Source organism: Capsella rubella, unplaced genomic scaffold, assembly GCF_000375325.1.
Source record: "Capsella rubella cultivar Monte Gargano unplaced genomic scaffold, Caprub1_0 scaffold_5, whole genome shotgun sequence".
In the NCBI taxonomy this organism is placed as follows: Eukaryota; Viridiplantae; Streptophyta; class Magnoliopsida; order Brassicales; family Brassicaceae; genus Capsella; species Capsella rubella.
This window is the reverse complement of record NW_006238919.1, coordinates 11,459,103-11,476,495: the sequence shown is the minus strand read 5'-3', so window position 1 is coordinate 11,476,495 and position 17,393 is coordinate 11,459,103. Positions and strand designations below refer to the sequence as shown.

General features: G+C 37.0%; 5 protein-coding genes across 5 annotated transcripts; 3 read left to right on the top strand and 2 right to left on the bottom strand.

Moving 5' to 3' along the window:
- Nucleotides 1-1,907: 1,907 nt before the first annotated feature.
- Nucleotides 1,908-7,189, top strand: LOC17885659 (putative calcium-transporting ATPase 11, plasma membrane-type). The gene is made up of 7 exons (XM_006290478.2): nt 1,908-2,239; nt 3,717-3,771; nt 3,869-5,793; nt 5,879-6,034; nt 6,134-6,305; nt 6,383-6,681; nt 6,765-7,189. The coding sequence occupies exons 1-7, from the start codon at nt 2,069-2,071 to the stop codon at nt 7,062-7,064; spliced, it is 3,078 nt and encodes a 1,025-aa protein (XP_006290540.1). The 5' UTR covers nt 1,908-2,068; the 3' UTR covers nt 7,065-7,189.
- An 811-nt stretch (nt 7,190-8,000) lies between these two features.
- On the bottom strand, nt 8,001-8,857 carry LOC17886306. Its single transcript, XM_006292039.2, has 4 exons — nt 8,674-8,857; nt 8,536-8,581; nt 8,326-8,417; nt 8,001-8,237 (listed from the first exon to the last, which is right to left on the bottom strand). Exons 1-4 carry the CDS (start codon nt 8,737-8,739, stop codon nt 8,133-8,135), a joined length of 309 nt encoding a protein of 102 aa, XP_006292101.1. The 5' UTR covers nt 8,740-8,857; the 3' UTR covers nt 8,001-8,132.
- A 585-nt stretch (nt 8,858-9,442) lies between these two features.
- On the top strand, nt 9,443-9,863 carry LOC17887109 (non-specific lipid-transfer protein 2). The gene has a single exon (XM_006292128.2). The coding sequence runs from the start codon at nt 9,482-9,484 to the stop codon at nt 9,782-9,784; it is 303 nt and encodes a 100-aa protein (XP_006292190.1). The 5' UTR covers nt 9,443-9,481; the 3' UTR covers nt 9,785-9,863.
- Nucleotides 9,864-11,560: 1,697 nt separating this feature from the next.
- On the top strand, nt 11,561-14,168 carry LOC17884692 (eukaryotic translation initiation factor 3 subunit E). The gene is made up of 8 exons (XM_006291088.2): nt 11,561-11,874; nt 11,963-12,117; nt 12,225-12,452; nt 12,540-12,661; nt 12,985-13,204; nt 13,286-13,428; nt 13,636-13,773; nt 13,864-14,168. The coding sequence occupies exons 1-8, from the start codon at nt 11,655-11,657 to the stop codon at nt 13,961-13,963; spliced, it is 1,326 nt and encodes a 441-aa protein (XP_006291150.1). The 5' UTR covers nt 11,561-11,654; the 3' UTR covers nt 13,964-14,168.
- Nucleotides 14,169-14,181: 13 nt separating this feature from the next.
- On the bottom strand, nt 14,182-16,470 carry LOC17887212 (protein FATTY ACID EXPORT 1, chloroplastic). The gene is made up of 6 exons (XM_006291763.2): nt 16,082-16,470; nt 15,440-15,647; nt 15,104-15,271; nt 14,794-14,840; nt 14,672-14,712; nt 14,182-14,584 (listed from the first exon to the last, which is right to left on the bottom strand). The coding sequence occupies exons 1-6, from the start codon at nt 16,178-16,180 to the stop codon at nt 14,497-14,499; spliced, it is 651 nt and encodes a 216-aa protein (XP_006291825.1). The 5' UTR covers nt 16,181-16,470; the 3' UTR covers nt 14,182-14,496.
- Between the last annotated feature and the right edge of the window lie 923 nt (nt 16,471-17,393).

Below are 17,393 nucleotides of genomic sequence, written 5' to 3'. Positions count from 1 at the left end.
CTAATGATGTAGTATATGGAAACTGGCAAAGAGGAGTATCTGCTCTATTTACACTAAATCATTTTATTTCTCCTTTCTTCTATACCTATGGATCCTTTACTACGAGTTGCATTGAAGTAATACTTTGCACCAGTGGAACTATTAAAGGCATGACCAACTTCCTTTTGTATGTAGCAAGAAGGAGCAAGATCAATACTACCACTCCACAAGTTTTATAGTCTTTTAGGTTGTGACCAGGTTAATTACTCCATGTGCAGATGTGCTCTTCTCTTCTTCTTAGTTTTTTTCTTTTGTTTTCTGCCATCATAAAGGGGTTCAAATGATCAATAATCTGCTGAAGGAAATTTAGTGCCATGACTCAAATTAGATTAGTAAGTTGCATTATCTTGATTAGTTTGTGTGGCAAGATCTGATATCTTCATAAGTTCATATTTATTCTCGAAATTCGAGATAAAAAGTCTATGGTATTCTCTTATATATGGTTATGATGATATATTGTTCCCAATGTAATAGAATTTGTAGAATATGTGTTTATATATGTTGTGCTTCTTGGATAGTGGCAACTGTCAAATGTTGTATGTGATGACCAGTTAGTTTGCTTCAAAGACTTAAACAAACAACATATCATGATAGTTCTAAAATTATGAAATAAGTAATCGTGGGGAGGAGGTTTTGTTTCTCGCCAGGGGGGAGTCTTAACATCATCATATTATAACAAGTAAAATAAAATTAAAAAACTTGTTACAGTATTTGTGTGCTAAATAAGACTTGCTAATAAATTTTCTTGTTGTTAAATGAAGACTATAGAGCTCATTAAGAGAAACTGGGTCAAACATGGGTGACAAAGGCAATGAACACAGCTAGAGAAGAGACTTCCATATTAAAATATTGAATGCATTTTTCTGACTATTGGAGGCTTGGAGCTAACCTTTTCTTTACATTAATAATTTAAGTTCACATCATGATATAACATCATATATTATGTGTAATGATTGACCAGCTTTCTGAATGATCTATATAGTAGTTCTTTTTATATACGAACATGACTGTTCACATGTTTTCTTTAATTTTATTTTGGTCAACTTGGTTAAACCGCATTTAAAGACAAATAGTCAGTTTTTATTTATGAAATCTGTGATACAAAGAAAAGTCTAAGCAATATTTGGTGAACAAAGGTGTACAAATGAATATTGTAAAGAATTGGAAAAAGGGTAAAAGGAAAGAAAAGTATATAATAGTAGAAGGCATCGCAGCCTCATAAAGTTGGGTGGATACCTTAAAACAGAGCAAGTTGGAAAGCATATGCCTAATCTAGTAGCTGTGTCCACGCACGCACCTTCACAGAACAACCATCCATTTACTTTATACTTATACGTATTAAATTAGTAATGGCGACGTCTACATAGCATTAACAGTCACCTACCACTAATTTCACTTATGTTCCGTTGTTTGGTTTTCCCATCGACCAATCTTTTCACGCTAATTTGATGTATGTGTATATGTGCTACTTTGATTAACACTAACAGTCATCTAATTACTAATTGTACAAATACATCATACATGTGAAATTAAGAGAACATGAATCAGCATGCTAAAAATAGCATTTTCATTGAATAAACTGTGCAATTCTACTATATTTTGTAGTTAAATGTCACATGTGCAGAATAAATGGGTCGGATCTTGAACATGGAACTACTGTCCTACATTCGAATCGAAACCCACGAAACGAGGACGCAAGACTTTCTTCAAAGTTGGGACTGCGTCAAATTAAATAATATAAAATATAAAAGCGATCCAATGGATACGAAAAGGCGGCCCGACCCGGTGGCTAAACCGGGTTCGGAGTTTTTGGGACAGTAGATAAAAATGGCTTTACACTCGCAACAAACTCCCACGTTGCGCGAGAGCCGAGAGAGAGAGATTTAGCATAAAGAATCGGAGGAAGAAGGAGCCTTCACTCTCTCCTCTCTCTCTTCACTTTCCTTCGCGTCGCCGAAGATTACTCGAAAGTAAACGGAGACAGTTTTTTTTTTTTTTTTGAGAGAAGGAAAAAAAAAGAGAGAAAGTGATGTCTAATCTCCTAAAGGATTTCGAGGTCGAAGCTAAGAATCCGTCGCTGGAAGCTCGTCAGCGATGGAGGTCCTCCGTCGGACTCGTCAAAAATCGAGCTCGTCGTTTTCGTATGATCAGCAATCTCGATAAACTCGCTGAGAATGAGAAGAAGAGATGCCAGATCCAGGTCTCTTCTCCTCCTTCCTCTATTTTTTTGTTTTACTCTGTTCTCGTCATGTTAGATGAACTTGCAATTTCTGTGTCGCTTCCTGATAATTTTTTTCTCTTTCCATGATCTGTATTTCGGGTGAATGATTCGTTTCCGGGAAAATGTTATGGTTTCCGAGAAAATGCATTGAGATCGTTTTTTTTTCCTTATTTTGTTGATATTTCAGTATATATTTACTCATCTTCAACGACAGTTTTTGATGTATCCTTTTACGCTATTAGATCACGATCCGTTTAGATTTACGATCCTTCGGATTAGAATTATTATTTTTTTTTTGTTTTTGGCCATTGATGATATATCTTCCATTTAAAAATGTTTTGTTGTTCACCATTTCTTATTTTCCACGATTCTTTCTTCATTGTGAACCGATAAATTATAGTTGGCTCATTTCAAACCCACTGAGTACACTTTTTTTTCTTCTTCTTATTCTTCAGTCAACTAAACACAAAATGACGCGTAAATTAGGATTCGGTTGATTGTTTAAGATTGATTTAGGAATATTGAAATACGTGTGATTATGATCGAATGTGTGTAACCGATGAGTTATTTATATCACACGGCTATACAAAATTGCCTACCCAACACATTTTAGAGAGTGACATAATTTTTGATATCATGCTTTCGTGTCTCCAATATATTCTACTTTACTTTACCTTGGGCATATCCCATTGCTGCACCTTTTTTTTTTGGTTCCCGAAGGTCACGGATAATTAAGAATACATTTTTGTGGACGTTAAAGCCAATTGAAATCTAGTTAAGAAAGATCTGCTTCTCCAATATTCATATAGTTGTTGACTTTTTTGGGTATTGCATTATTTTTGACTTGTTGTGCAATTACCTTTGCTTTTGGGAAGTTTCTTGGAAATTTCGTGTAGAGCGAATCCATACCATCTTGAAACAGACATCGACTTTATTTGTCCCACTTGCCTCAATAAATTGAAGAAGCAGTTTGGGAATCTCTTTGAATTTTAAGTCCTTTGGTCCCTTTCTTCTCTGTTTTTTTCTTTCTTTCCTATTGAACAATACAGTTGCTATTTGACTATTATGACTAACACATGACTATTGAGCAAAACTAAAATATTTTTTTTTTGTTTGAACTCTGTTTTCAAAACGTGACTTGTGAGGCAAAGACATGACCAATTTCTTTGAGTTTTAGAGAAAAAGAAAAAAAAAACAGTTTGAATTACCTTAGGTCCAGTTGATTCTTTGTTGGATCACTGAATTTGTTTACATATACAACAACAATTAGCTGCTGTTACAGAAAGATTATACCCTCTTCTGTATAAAAAGCATAATCCAAAGGATTAAACAAATCAAAATTTGTACCGGTTGGCATGTTTTGGTGCTGTTATTTTGTCTAGAAGAGATCAATGGCTGTTAGTTCTTTCTTGTAGTCGTCTCCTATAAGCTCACTTTTTTCCTTTTTCATAACCAGGAAAAGATACGGGTTGCTTTCTATGTTCAAAAGGCAGCTCTTCAGTTCATTGATGGTAAGAAATGCATTCTTGAGTTTCAGAGATGCATGATTTGCAACACTGTCGGGGGACTGGGTTTGATTTTTAATCTTTTCATTGTGTATTTCTTCAGCTGGTGCCCGCCGTGAATATAAACTCACTGATGAGGTCAAACAAGCAGGATTTTATGTCGAAGCAGATGAGCTTGCTTCTATGGTTCGCAATCATGACACAAAGAGCCTTACGACCAGTGGAGGACCTGAAGGAATTGCTCAGAAAGTGTCTGTATCTCTCACTGAAGGTGTTCGTTCGAGTGAACTACACATCAGAGAGAAAATCTATGGAGAAAACCGTTATACTGAGAAACCAGCTAGATCTTTTTTAATGTTTGTTTGGGAGGCGCTTCAAGACATAACCCTTATCATCCTTATGGTCTGCGCTGTAGTATCGATAGGAGTTGGAGTTGCCACAGAAGGATTTCCAAAGGGTATGTATGATGGGACAGGGATCTTGCTAAGTATAATATTGGTTGTCATGGTTACTGCTATCAGTGACTACAAGCAATCTTTGCAGTTCAGAGATTTGGATCGAGAGAAAAAGAAGATTATTATTCAAGTCACCAGGGATGGGAGCAGGCAAGAGGTCTCCATTCATGACTTGGTTGTTGGAGATGTGGTTCATTTGTCTATTGGGGATCAAGTTCCAGCTGATGGGATTTTTATATCCGGATACAATCTAGAGATAGACGAGTCAAGCTTATCAGGCGAGAGTGAACCATCACATGTGAATAAAGAGAAGCCGTTTCTTCTTTCAGGGACCAAAGTCCAAAATGGCTCTGCGAAAATGCTGGTTACAACCGTTGGTATGAGGACCGAATGGGGAAAGTTGATGGATACTCTGAGTGAAGGTGGAGAGGATGAGACCCCTCTGCAGGTGAAACTAAACGGGGTTGCAACAATCATAGGTAAGATTGGTTTAGGCTTTGCAGTGCTTACATTTGTGGTATTGTGCATAAGGTTTGTTGTGGAGAAAGCCAGGGCTGGTGGCATCACTGAGTGGTCTTCTGAAGATGCCCTAACATTGCTTGACTACTTTGCAATTGCTGTTACCATTATAGTCGTTGCTGTACCTGAAGGGTTACCTCTGGCTGTGACCTTAAGTCTAGCATTTGCTATGAAGAAGTTAATGAGTGACAGGGCACTTGTGAGGCATCTGGCTGCATGTGAGACGATGGGTTCTTCTACCTGCATCTGCACGGATAAAACAGGGACCTTAACCACTAACCACATGGTGGTCAACAAAGTTTGGATATGTGAAAATATCAAGAATAGGCAAGAGGAAAACTTCCAGTTAAACCTATCCCAAGAAGTTCAGAATATCCTTATACAGGCCATATTTCAGAACACTGGTTCTGAAGTCGTTAAGGATAAGGAAGGAAAAACTCAGATCCTGGGTTCACCTACAGAAAGGGCAATACTGGAATTTGGTTTGCTTTTGGGTGGTGATGTTGACGTGCAACGCCGAGAACATAAGATACTCAAGATCGAGCCATTCAACTCAGACAAAAAGAAAATGTCTGTTCTTACATCTCATTCTGGTGGTAAAGTACGTGCTTTCTGTAAAGGTGCATCTGAAATAGTCTTGAAAATGTGCGAGAAGGTTGTGGATTCAAATGGAGAATCTGTTCCTTTATCTGAAGAAAAGATTGCAAGTATCTCTGATGTCATAGAGGGATTTGCGTCAGAGGCCCTGAGGACTCTCTGCTTAGTTTACACGGATCTTGATGAAGCTCCCAGTGGGGATCTTCCTGATGGTGGCTACACATTGGTTGCAGTTGTTGGAATCAAGGACCCGGTCCGCCCTGGTGTTAGGGAAGCCGTTCAGACTTGTCAAGCTGCTGGAATCACTGTCCGTATGGTCACTGGTGATAACATAAGCACGGCCAAAGCTATTGCAAAGGAATGTGGTATCCTTACAGCGGGAGGTGTAGCTATAGAAGGCTCAGCATTCCGCAATTTGCCTCCACACGAAATGAGGGCCATTTTACCCAAAATTCAGGTGAATTAGATTAACGAAATGGACTCGTAATTCTCCCATGTGTCTCTTGAAAGCATCTTATTATATTCTTTCTAACTGGTTTCAGGTGATGGCCCGGTCTTTGCCCTTGGACAAACATACATTAGTCAACAACTTGAGGAAAATGGGAGAGGTAGTTGCAGTTACTGGGGATGGAACAAATGATGCTCCTGCATTGCATGAGGCTGACATTGGACTTGCCATGGGAATAGCTGGAACAGAGGTTAGCCTTTGGTTCTTCTCTGTTACTGATTTTATTATATATCATTTGTAAATCATTAGATTTTATTGTTCTATAAGTTAACCTCCCCGATATACACAGGTTGCGAAAGAGAATGCTGATGTTATTATAATGGACGACAACTTTGCAACGATTGTGAATGTGGCAAAATGGGGACGAGCTGTATATATAAACATCCAGAAGTTTGTTCAGTTCCAGTTAACTGTTAATGTTGTTGCTCTGATCATCAACTTTGTCTCTGCTTGCATCACCGGTAAGCAAAATCAAGCATATACACAACTTGCACCTATGATGAACAATTTCACCAATGATTGTTTTACACCTTTTTAGGAGCTGCACCACTCACTGCGGTGCAGCTACTTTGGGTCAACATGATCATGGACACACTCGGTGCATTGGCTCTAGCAACTGAACCTCCCAATGAAGGTTTAATGAAACGTCAACCAATAGCTAGAACTGCTAGCTTCATCACTAGAGCAATGTGGAGAAACATCATTGGTCAAAGCATTTATCAGTTAATTGTCCTCGGCATTCTCAACTTTGCTGGAAAACAAATACTCAATCTCAATGGCCCGGACTCAACAGCTGTTCTCAACACCATAATCTTCAACTCCTTCGTCTTCTGTCAGGTTAACTAGATTCACCATAAAAACCAATAAAAAATAGTGTTTCTGAAATTATTATTTAACACTAATGCTTTGCATAAAAACAGGTGTTTAACGAGGTAAACAGCCGAGAGATAGAGAAGATAAATGTGTTTAAAGGAATGTTCAACAGTTGGGTGTTTGTTGCTGTAATGACTGCAACAGTTGGATTCCAAGTGATCATTGTTGAGTTCCTTGGAGCATTTGCAAGCACTGTTCCTTTGAGTTGGCAACATTGGCTACTTTGCATTTTGATTGGTTCCTTAAGTATGATCCTAGCCGTTGGTCTCAAATGCATACCAGTTGAGTCTAACCATCACCATGATGGCTATGAGCTGCTTCCTTCTGGTCCATCTGACTCTGCCTAACCTACTTTCTAGTATTTGCTGCTACTTTCATTCTATATTTGATTTTATTTTTCAGTTTCGGGCTAATGATCTGATCTCAATTTGTATAAAATCGTTGCTGGATTTTCTCTTTTCTTTTTTTTTTTTGGGTGTGGGTTTGAATATTTTTTTTTTTTTTTTTTTTTTGTCTTTTGAGTTTCCACTTAACCCAATCTTTTGGTTTCTGAAACATCCTCAAATAGCATTTAGGACTTGATTACGACAAATCATATGTTTGGTTGATCAGTTCAATCAAACAAGCCGACTGCTGGTGATTTCTCACTTTCTCAGGGTAACATGTAGTTAAGCCTCTGAAACATCAAGTAGAAAACAAAAGCAATACAGAAAAGCTTTCATCAAATTTCCCATTGTGTTGAGCATCATCCATCTGCTACTAATCCAAACAAAAGATCAGAGAAGAAAAGGCAAATGCTTAATAACTGAAACAGAAGCTCCTATGATTTTGGCCACAAAAGAATATGGAGAAAGACTGAAGAACCAAAGCATTACTGCATATGAACATTTTTTCCATGGAGATAAATTTTATAGACCTTGCTTCTCAGAGCCAAGCATGGCCAAATGGCTACTAATCAATGCCTCGTTAAATCTAACAAAAAATGCAAAAAGCCAATAAAAAGAAGAGGCAGCAATAAAATCTATGCAAAGTGATTCGAATGACCAATGGCACTTAAATTCTCAATTACTGCAAGCTCGAGAAAGATGATTTTTGCTAGAATAGCTAGACAGTGATGAATGCTTCATGTTCCCAACAGAAGAAGAAAAAACCAACTACTGTGGAATAAGCTATCTTCTCTTCTTGGGGATCACATGTATAGTAGTAACTATCTTCAGTAAATCAGCAATGGGCATTGCTAAGCTAGAAACTGCAGATTCGCTTATGAAACAAACAGAGCAAGATACGAGTAGGAAAAATGAATCCTTTATGATATCTCGTCAGTTAAATAATATTACTGAGCACAGACAGATGCTTTCCTCAGTAAGGATGTTAAAAGAAAAGGAATCACAACAAGAGAAGAATGAAGAAAGAAATCATTTAGAGAGTTTCTCAAGCTTCTCATCAGCATCCTTTAGCGCCCGCAGAAGATGCAATATACGGTACCTTTGCTTATCGTTTTCAATGGTCAGCTCTTTCACCTAGTAGTAGGAGAATCCTATTAGTCAAAACTCCAAAACCAAGACATCAAACTAAGGTAATGAGACAATGTGAAGAGAAGAGAATTACCTTCTTCTGTTCTTGCATCACCGTGGCGTTAGCTTCTTCGAGCTTTGACTGAATTTGGGCAGTTTCCTCAACAAGCTTAGCATCCGGAATGTCTGAAAACAAGGAATATATAACTTGAGGACTATAGTCTTGAAGATCAGACTCAATCAATTGTTCCAGAAATCAGAGATTACAGGGAACAAATTCTTTAAGAAGAAAAAAAAAAAGAACCTGTATTGGTCGACGCAAGAGCAGCTTCAAGCTTGACCAATCGCTCCTGGATGGATTGAATCAATGGTATACGTGTTAATGGTGTTCGAATGATAGATGATTAGAGAATTTAGAAAGAAAAAGAAGAAGGTGGGAAACCTGGGCTTCAGTGGCTCTGTGAAAGAAGGGTTTCAAAGTATCGGGAAGATGATGATGATCCTCCATGATTCTCCTCTCTCAGCCGCCGGAGGCTTTTTCAGTTTTCAGGTCTAACTATAAAATCTCTCTATTCCCAAATCATTTTTTTTCTTACCTTTCTTTTTTTCAACACATTTTTTGGTTTTTTTTGGTTTTCCCTTTTTTTAGCCTTTGGAATTTAGAAGCTTCGAAGTCAAAAATAGTATTCAACATCACATTATCTGTACACTCAAGACTCAAGTGACAAATATATCTTCCTTTTTTAGTACCAAATCTTTCGGACATTTTTTTTTTCTTCCTATATTTTTCTAGCTTTACATAGAATTCAAAATTTCCATTTTACTTTTTTTTTTAATACCAAATCTTTCTTTGAGTACCTTCAAGTCTGACATCCATGATCAAATTATGGTAAAAATATCCATACACATTTTCTTTTTTGGAAAAATTGGAAATAAGAGATATTTTTTCAAACCTTTGTCTCTTATTTTTTGGGAAAATGTGTATTTCATTTGACCAAAAGTTTGTATATACACATTTTTTGACCAAATTAAATGTATATCATTTAATTTGCTTCTAATTCAATATTTTCAAATTCTTTTCTACTTATGCTTTCATTTGTAAAAATATTGTCAACGCCATTAAACATGTATAAACATGTATATGCGTGATCGCATTATCATCCTTACAAATTTCAAAACAAAAACCTCAAATATTCTCATTTATAAATCAAATACAATTATAGAGAGAAGACTAAATACTGTGCATAGGCATGAAGTTCAGAAAGTTAGGGGTCATCGCGTTTGTTATAGTCGTCATGTCAACTCTGGCTCCAACCGTGATTGGAGGTTCCGGTAGAGAGGAGAAAGCGGCGTGCGTCGTGACAGAACTCATGTCATGCCTACCAGCGATACTCAAGGGAAGTCAGCCTCCAGCATACTGTTGCGAGATGCTGAAAGAACAACATTCTTGTCTCTGTGGTTACATAAAGACTCCAGCGTTTGGTCACTATGTCATCCCCAAAAATGCTCACAAACTTCTTGCTGCTTGTGGTATTCCTTATCCTAAATGTTGATTTACATATAATATATTGGTGATCTAGATCTTCTGTAATGGTGATGATGATGATTGAAGAGTTTTTTATCCGTTATTAATTCTTACAAACTTTGTTTCAAAATTTGTTTTTGTTAGCCTTGTTTTAGAGTTATACAGTTTCGACTTCTTCTATTGTTAACGCGGGTTTAAGGGCAAGGGTATCGGTTTGAGTCCAAAAAAAAAAAATTAAATTCTTTTTTTTTTTTGATTTAAAAAAAAAAAACAAAAACAAAAACAAAATGATAACCAATCGCGGGCCGTCACGTGTCAGTGGAGCCTGCGAATAGAGAAAAACAAAACGCAGGACCGTCGCGTTTGTGCGTACGTCCTTTAGTTTTTATTTTTATTTTTATTTAATTTTGTGTAAAAATTGGTTGGGACTGAGGCCAAGTACGCCAATAAACATGGTCTAAGCGAGTTATTTACGGTTGTGGAAGTAAATATAACATGAAGCAAGAGTTAGGAATGATAGAAAACAAACCGTTTACAGGCGACAACATCAGCATCATCAAAAATATAGTAAACTTGGAGAAGCAAGTCGAGTACACTAAGACATAAGAAAAATGCAGTTCCTTTAGTCAAGTTTCACAACCAAAAGGGATATTTCCTTGAACGTGATCTATCAAGTTGTTGCTTATAGTAAATGTGTAAACAACTAAATGAAACTGGATTTATCAGGGTGTAAACATCGTAAATGTGTTCTCAAAGTGGGGAGAAACTATCATTTAAGATGTTGAGGAGCTGGGATGATTCCCCATTTTCTTCGAACTTGCTCTAAGTCTTCGCTAAAGTGACGCTCATAGTACACAGACATAAGGTCAGTGCATTGCCTTCCTGCTCGAAGAGCCCAAGGAAAGTAATGCTTCAAGAACATTGATCTCTGCTTCTCGTTGAACCTCACAGTGCCTCCAATCACAGAAAGCATACACATCGGAAGATACATCTGCTCAAACTCAACATTCAGAGACGACTCACCGATAAGATTCGTAGGAAGGCCAAACAAGTCATGAACTTCAGTGCGCGCCCGTGTCGCTACGTAGGCCAATTCATCAGAATCTTACGGGTGGACGATCATAGGGAGAGAAGTTTCTAGATCCCATGAATTTATCATACGCAGCTCCAAATGTGTTGTTGGTAGATCCACATGCATGATCTACTTGTGGTTTTTGGATTTGAAGAAAAAAATGTCAATTCACGTTATACTAAATAAAGACCACATAGTAGTTTTTGGATTTTAAGAAGAAATTAGCAAAATTTTATAAAATCTGGATTTTCTAATTTTTCAAAAAATTTATATTTTAAAGAAACATGGCTAATAAAATAGATTTTTGCAGAATCAAAAGCCAAAAACTGATTAAAAAACATATGCCATTTAAGGAAAAATGTTAATTCATCAACAATAAGAGATTATTTTGTTTAATTGAATAACACATACTTTTTATGACTTAAGTAAAAGTCTGAATCCAATAACTCTATGTTTATGAAAATTTTGAATGAATTTTTACGAATCAATAACTAATAACACCAAACTTTAAAAAATTTTAATAAAATTTTGATTTAATAACAAATGATTCTACTTTACATTTAAAGTTATTAAAACTCTACAATAAAAAATAAAATTTTTAAAAAAAAACTCTACAATACCATCCCCTAAATAACTTGTTGGGGTGGGGGAGAAAGAAATTATAAGAAGTAAAAGGAGCGAATTTATAAATATCGAAAGTTCTTATTGGAGAAAACCCTAAATTCATTACAGAAGAATTACCTCATCGTCTCTGAAACTCTCCATCTCGGCCGTCTTAAGAAGATAATTCCAGTGGGAAGCAGCGGAGGTTGAGAGATTTGCGACGATGGAAGAAAGCAAAACGAACTATGACCTGACACCTCTAATAGCGCCAAACCTGGACAGACACTTGGTGTTTCCTTTGCTCGAGTTCCTTCAAGAGCTTCAGCTTTACCCTGATGAGCAGATCCTCAAGTTTAAGATCGAGCTTTTGAACAAGACGAACATGGTTGATTACGCTATGGATATTCACAAGAGTCTCTACCACACTGAAGATGCACCTCAAGGTATTCTTGTGTATTCCAATTTGCGTTTTTTTTTCTTTCTTTTTTTTTTAAACAAAAAATGATGATTGTGGAAATTTTGTGGTGATAGATATGGTGGAGAGAAGAGCAGAGGTCGTGGCCAGGCTCAAATCTTTGGAGGAGGCAGCTGCGCCACTTGTGTCTTTTCTTTTGAACCCTAGCGCTGTGCAGGAGCTAAGAGCTGACAAGCAGTACAATCTCCAGATGCTCAAGGAACGCTACCAGGTTGTGATTTGGATGTTAAAGTTCTCTAATTTTGTAAAATGTTATCCAGATTTGCATTTGTTTGGTATTGAGGAACGCAAATCTTATATGGCATGTTGTCTACTCAGATTGGTCCAGACCAGATTGAGGCTTTGTATCAATACGCCAAATTTCAGTTTGAATGTGGGAACTATTCTGGTGCTGCTGATTATCTTTATCAGTACAGAACCCTGTGCTCTAACCTTGAGAGAAGTTTGAGTGCCTTGTGGGGAAAGCTCGCATCTGAAATACTGATGCAAAACTGGGACATTGCTCTTGAAGAGCTTAACCGTCTCAAAGAGATTATTGACTCAAAGGTTTGCATTTTAAACTTCCTCTAGCTTGTGACCTTTGGGATCACTATAGACCCGAGTATATATGCTAACTAGCTTTTGGTTTTTCAGAGTTTTGCATCACCATTAAATCAGGTGCAGAACAGGATTTGGTTGATGCATTGGGGTCTCTACATCTTTTTTAACCATGATAATGGAAGGACACAGATCATTGATCTTTTTAACCAAGACAAGTAAGTTTAAAGCTCTATGTTATTTGCATCTCTTCTTTATACCTTGCATCACCGTCTATTTCCTTAGCTTTAAATATAAGCTTGATCTAGATGCAACTAAGTATGCATATGGTGTTTGTGTGTGAAGCAATTTTTAGAGTCAAAGTTAGTCCTGATGTGAAAACAAGTGATTAGTAGTTACTAGTTGGCGAGTCTTCACTTTCTTTTTATCCAGACCTCTTCTTAGGAGTATGCTTTGTCTATGGGCATTTGCTGAAAATTAAACACTTTGTTTTCCTTGCTGCAGTGTTGTATACTAATTTGTTGTTTATTTACTTTTTCAGGTATCTAAATGCCATACAAACTAGTGCTCCTCACTTGCTGCGTTACTTGGCAACTGCTTTCATTGTCAACAAAAGGAGAAGACCTCAATTGAAAGAATTCATAAAAGTCATTCAGCAAGAGCACTACTCCTACAAAGATCCTATTATCGAGTTCCTGGCATGTGTGTTTGTCAATTATGACTTTGATGGGGCTCAAAGGAAGATGAGAGAGTGTGAAGAGGTAACTAATGTCATATGTATATTTATTTTTGTTGGTGTAGAACTGTGCAATCAACACTCATGCCATTTTAATATGATGTAGGTTATTGTGAATGATCCATTCCTTGGCAAGCGAGTTGAGGATGGAAACTTTTCAACAGTACCACTGAGAGAAGAGTTTCTTGAGAATGCCCGCCTATTTATCTTTGAAACCTATTGCAAAATTCATCAAAGGATTGACATGGGGTAAGTTCTCACATTCGGTTAATTGTGTATGTTTCCACATAGTTATTCTCTCGGGATTGCTGAACTTTTGAAATATTTGTTTATCACTTATCTTTCTCCACGCATTGAAAAATTTATGCCATATTCAGCTATTTAATTTAAGAGGAACTGTTGCAGTCTTGTGGTTTTAACTTTGTATTCATATCGCGTCTATTATGGCCTTGTCAGGGTACTTGCTGAAAAACTGAACCTGAACTATGAGGACGCTGAGAGATGGATTGTGAACCTAATCCGCACCTCAAAGCTTGATGCCAAGATTGATTCTGAGTCAGGAACTGTAATCATGGAGCCTACTCAGCCCAACGTGTAAGCGTACTTAGATCTAGTACATCATTCGTATCCTAATCCTGTGTGTCTGATATTTCTACAATCTATTCTCGTTTCCGCTTTATGCAGGCATGAGCAGTTGATAAACCACACCAAAGGCTTATCAGGACGGACTTACAAGTTAGTGAATCAGCTCTTGGAACACACACAGGCACAAGCTACCCGCTAATCAAAATTTTGCTGTCGAGACCTCTCCGTGATAAAACTCAGCTTTGCATAACTGGAATCAATTTTTTTTTTTTTTTGCTCTGAATTCACCTTTTGCTTTGAGAAAGTTTATGGAGTTGTTCTATTTGAAATGTTGGATCCACATATCAAATTAGCCCTTTGTTTATTCTCCCGAAGATTGTTTTCAATCAAAGTGTTTAAAGGTTTTTTGACTCATGATGAATCAAACATAAATTATGCCTTGGATTGAGTATACCTGATTCGCTTAAGAGTAAATCATATCATGTCTGAAGTAAGAAAAACTAAACTTAGAATATGACACTTAGCATAAAAGTATGGCCTATAGACAATCATAGGCTAACAACACCACAAGTAGGAAAAACAAAACTTCATGACACTGGTAAGAACAGGTCACAAAAAAGTATATCAACTCGTATAAGTATAAAATTACACCAGGAACCCAACACACCAGAGTCGTTAAAAGAAAGAAGACCTCCATTTTTAAAATCTAACCTAGGAGAAGTACCTTCAATATTAAGGACTAGCAGATGGTTTCAATTTCTTTGGAGGTGGGTTTCCTCCAGAGAGTACCACATATGAATAGAAACACAACATGCAAGCACTGCAGTGAAAGAAATACGTGAACTCACGGTTACATGAATCCAATAAAGATCATCAGTCTGTTGGGGATCACAAAAATTTATTTTACCTGACGACAGCAAACAGCCCGGAAGGAATCAGCTTCTTAGTCTGCAAAAGTACAAGATTGAACAAGAGAAGTCAAGCAAGCAAAAATAAACAATCAGCATGATCACAAAGATGATAAAATACCATAGAATAAGCTGTGAAGTTCTTCCAGAAGACGATAGCTGACAGCACTGCAATAACAGAGTTTTGATGAATGAGTAAGCACAAAAGCTTTTAGAATAACAGAAACATTTTGATAGACATTCATGTGCTCTTGGTTCACAGATGACCACTTGTAGTATTACACAGTATAATTATATGGATATTCATACATCCACTTATCAAGTGTAAGATACCAGCAATTACTTGATGAAATGGAAGTAAAGATAGAATTTAGTGACTACAACCCCCAGTTAAATGTTCTTGTAGAGCGTAGACAAAAAATGAAGACTACCTGCTTGTCCTAGTATGTAAGGAAAACTAGATTTTCCCTGTCGCCAAATCTTTAAGCTCAATGTACTAAGGGTTATAAGGCCACCACCATAGAGAACACCAGTACTTAAACTTGCAAGATTTCGTGAAAACGCAAACCCAAGAAGCCCTCCACTCATAACGAGACCACCTAATAAATTATCATTAGTGAAGCAGAATTAATACAAACGAGTTACCCTGAAAATAAATACTCTCATATGAGAAATGGCAGACTTGAATACTTAAATAAAACTTTTAAAAGCAGCTCAGTAACACTAAGATTTGAAACTAAGTTTGTGAGGCACAAGGTAAGTAGTACCATAAGGAATGCCAAAACAGAAGTCGTGGATCTTTGCTGCTCTAATTGGTTGTGTGGCCTCTACTGGCTCTGTAATAATGTCATTACCGGTAGCAGTTGAAAAAGGTGCCGATGTTTTCTCAACAATAGGCTTTGAAACCTCAGATGTATAGGTAAGAGACGCTGGTGTTTCTGAGCTATTCCCATCAACGCTTCTAACTACAAAAGACTGCACCATTATAAGCGAATTAGCCACTAGCGGTGACACTATCAGTCCCAAAAAGAAAATCTAGAAGAGGAGCTCTACAAGTGATTCTTAGCACAAAGAGACAACCGAAAGAAGTAGATATGATTGCTTCAAGCTATCCAATACTCGAATCAGAAAATGTAAGAAAAAAAAAAAAAAAAAAAAAGGGGGAATGATATTATTACACAGGGTAAAGTCATATAACTCTACCAGTTCATCCAAAGAAGCGGGTATCAATACAAGTCCCAAGAAGGCCAAAAGCTAATGTCGAGTACGGCCAAAATCGAATCAAGTTCATAATTATAGAATAGCGTAACCAGTTAAGTATAACCAAATAGAGAGAGTATTGGGCATAAACGTATACAATATCGAGCTGAACAAAAATATGTCTTTTTCACGACATCTAAAAAGTTTACCTGGGGACGAAACTTGGAGAACGTAAAAGATCGGCTCTGGAAGTGAAATTGGCGATTGGTGGATGAGAAAGAAGCAAGCTGAGAGATTTGTGTAGCCATCGTCGAGATCTGAGACTGATAAAATTGAAGTGCAAAGTCAAAGGAGGGAATGGAGCATGGTGAGCACAAGAAATGGAGTGGTTGCTTTTCCTTTTTTTTTTTTCTTTCTGATCCACCCGGCGTTAAGGACTCCGACGATGCTGATCTGACAATCCTGACCGTCCGTTCGTTGGATTTTGAAGTTGTTCGGTCAAATAGTTGCCAAGGATATTTACGCGCGGATGACAATTCGGTTTACATAGTTGGTTTAAGCTTTGACCTTTTTGGTATGTTTCGTTTCGCATTGAGTTTTTGTTTTTGGACTTTTGGCAATTCGCAGTAGGACTTGAGAAAAAAAAAAAAAAAAAAAAAAACGAATCCAAAGTTAATTGATTTCCGTTTAGCTTTCACATGGGCTCAGATTTGTCTCAAGTTCCTTGTTGGGCTCATTTCGTGTAAGGCCCAGTTTCATTAGTTGAAACAGTTTGGTAACATTGACAGACATTGCCGTATACATCGGGGAGAAGCCAAAATGTTGACCGAAAGCCTTCTCCTGCCCACATCTAAAATGTTCAACAGAGCGTACGGTAAAGACGTCTCTGGTGTCACGACGATAAATTAAAAGTCTTATTTTCCGATACATCACCATTAAGCATACTGCCTTAACGAACACGTACGTAGCAATAACCACTATGTACAACAAAGCTATATTAAAGAACTCATATATTATATATAATAACTTTGCTGTGATTTTTTTTTTTTCTTTTATAAAGAACTGGAGGAGGTCATACGACTTTATTCTTTACATTTTTCATGCGTTACGTTCAATTCAGATACGTTATTTAACTGTATTCTTAGCTTTACTAATAATTTTAAACTAATTTATCTTTTTATACAAGTCCCTTTACGTAACGTTCCAGTACTCCACCCTTTGGCTTTGTTTGCCTTTTCCACTCGTACGTTGCATGCCTGTTCCTATATATTCCAATACCTGCTTTCAACAAATCTTGAACCCTAAAATAAAAATACACGCGTTGCTTGACTTGAAGTTGCACCAAGTGGACTTAATTATGAAGAGACATATGTCTCTCTCTCTCTCAGTCTCGTTTGTGTAGTAGATACCGTATCTGATAGTTATTAATATATATATATATACCAACAACACGTATTTTTCCTGATTGCTTATCCGGTAAATTTTTTCATATATGTATAATGCTATTTGGGTATATATATA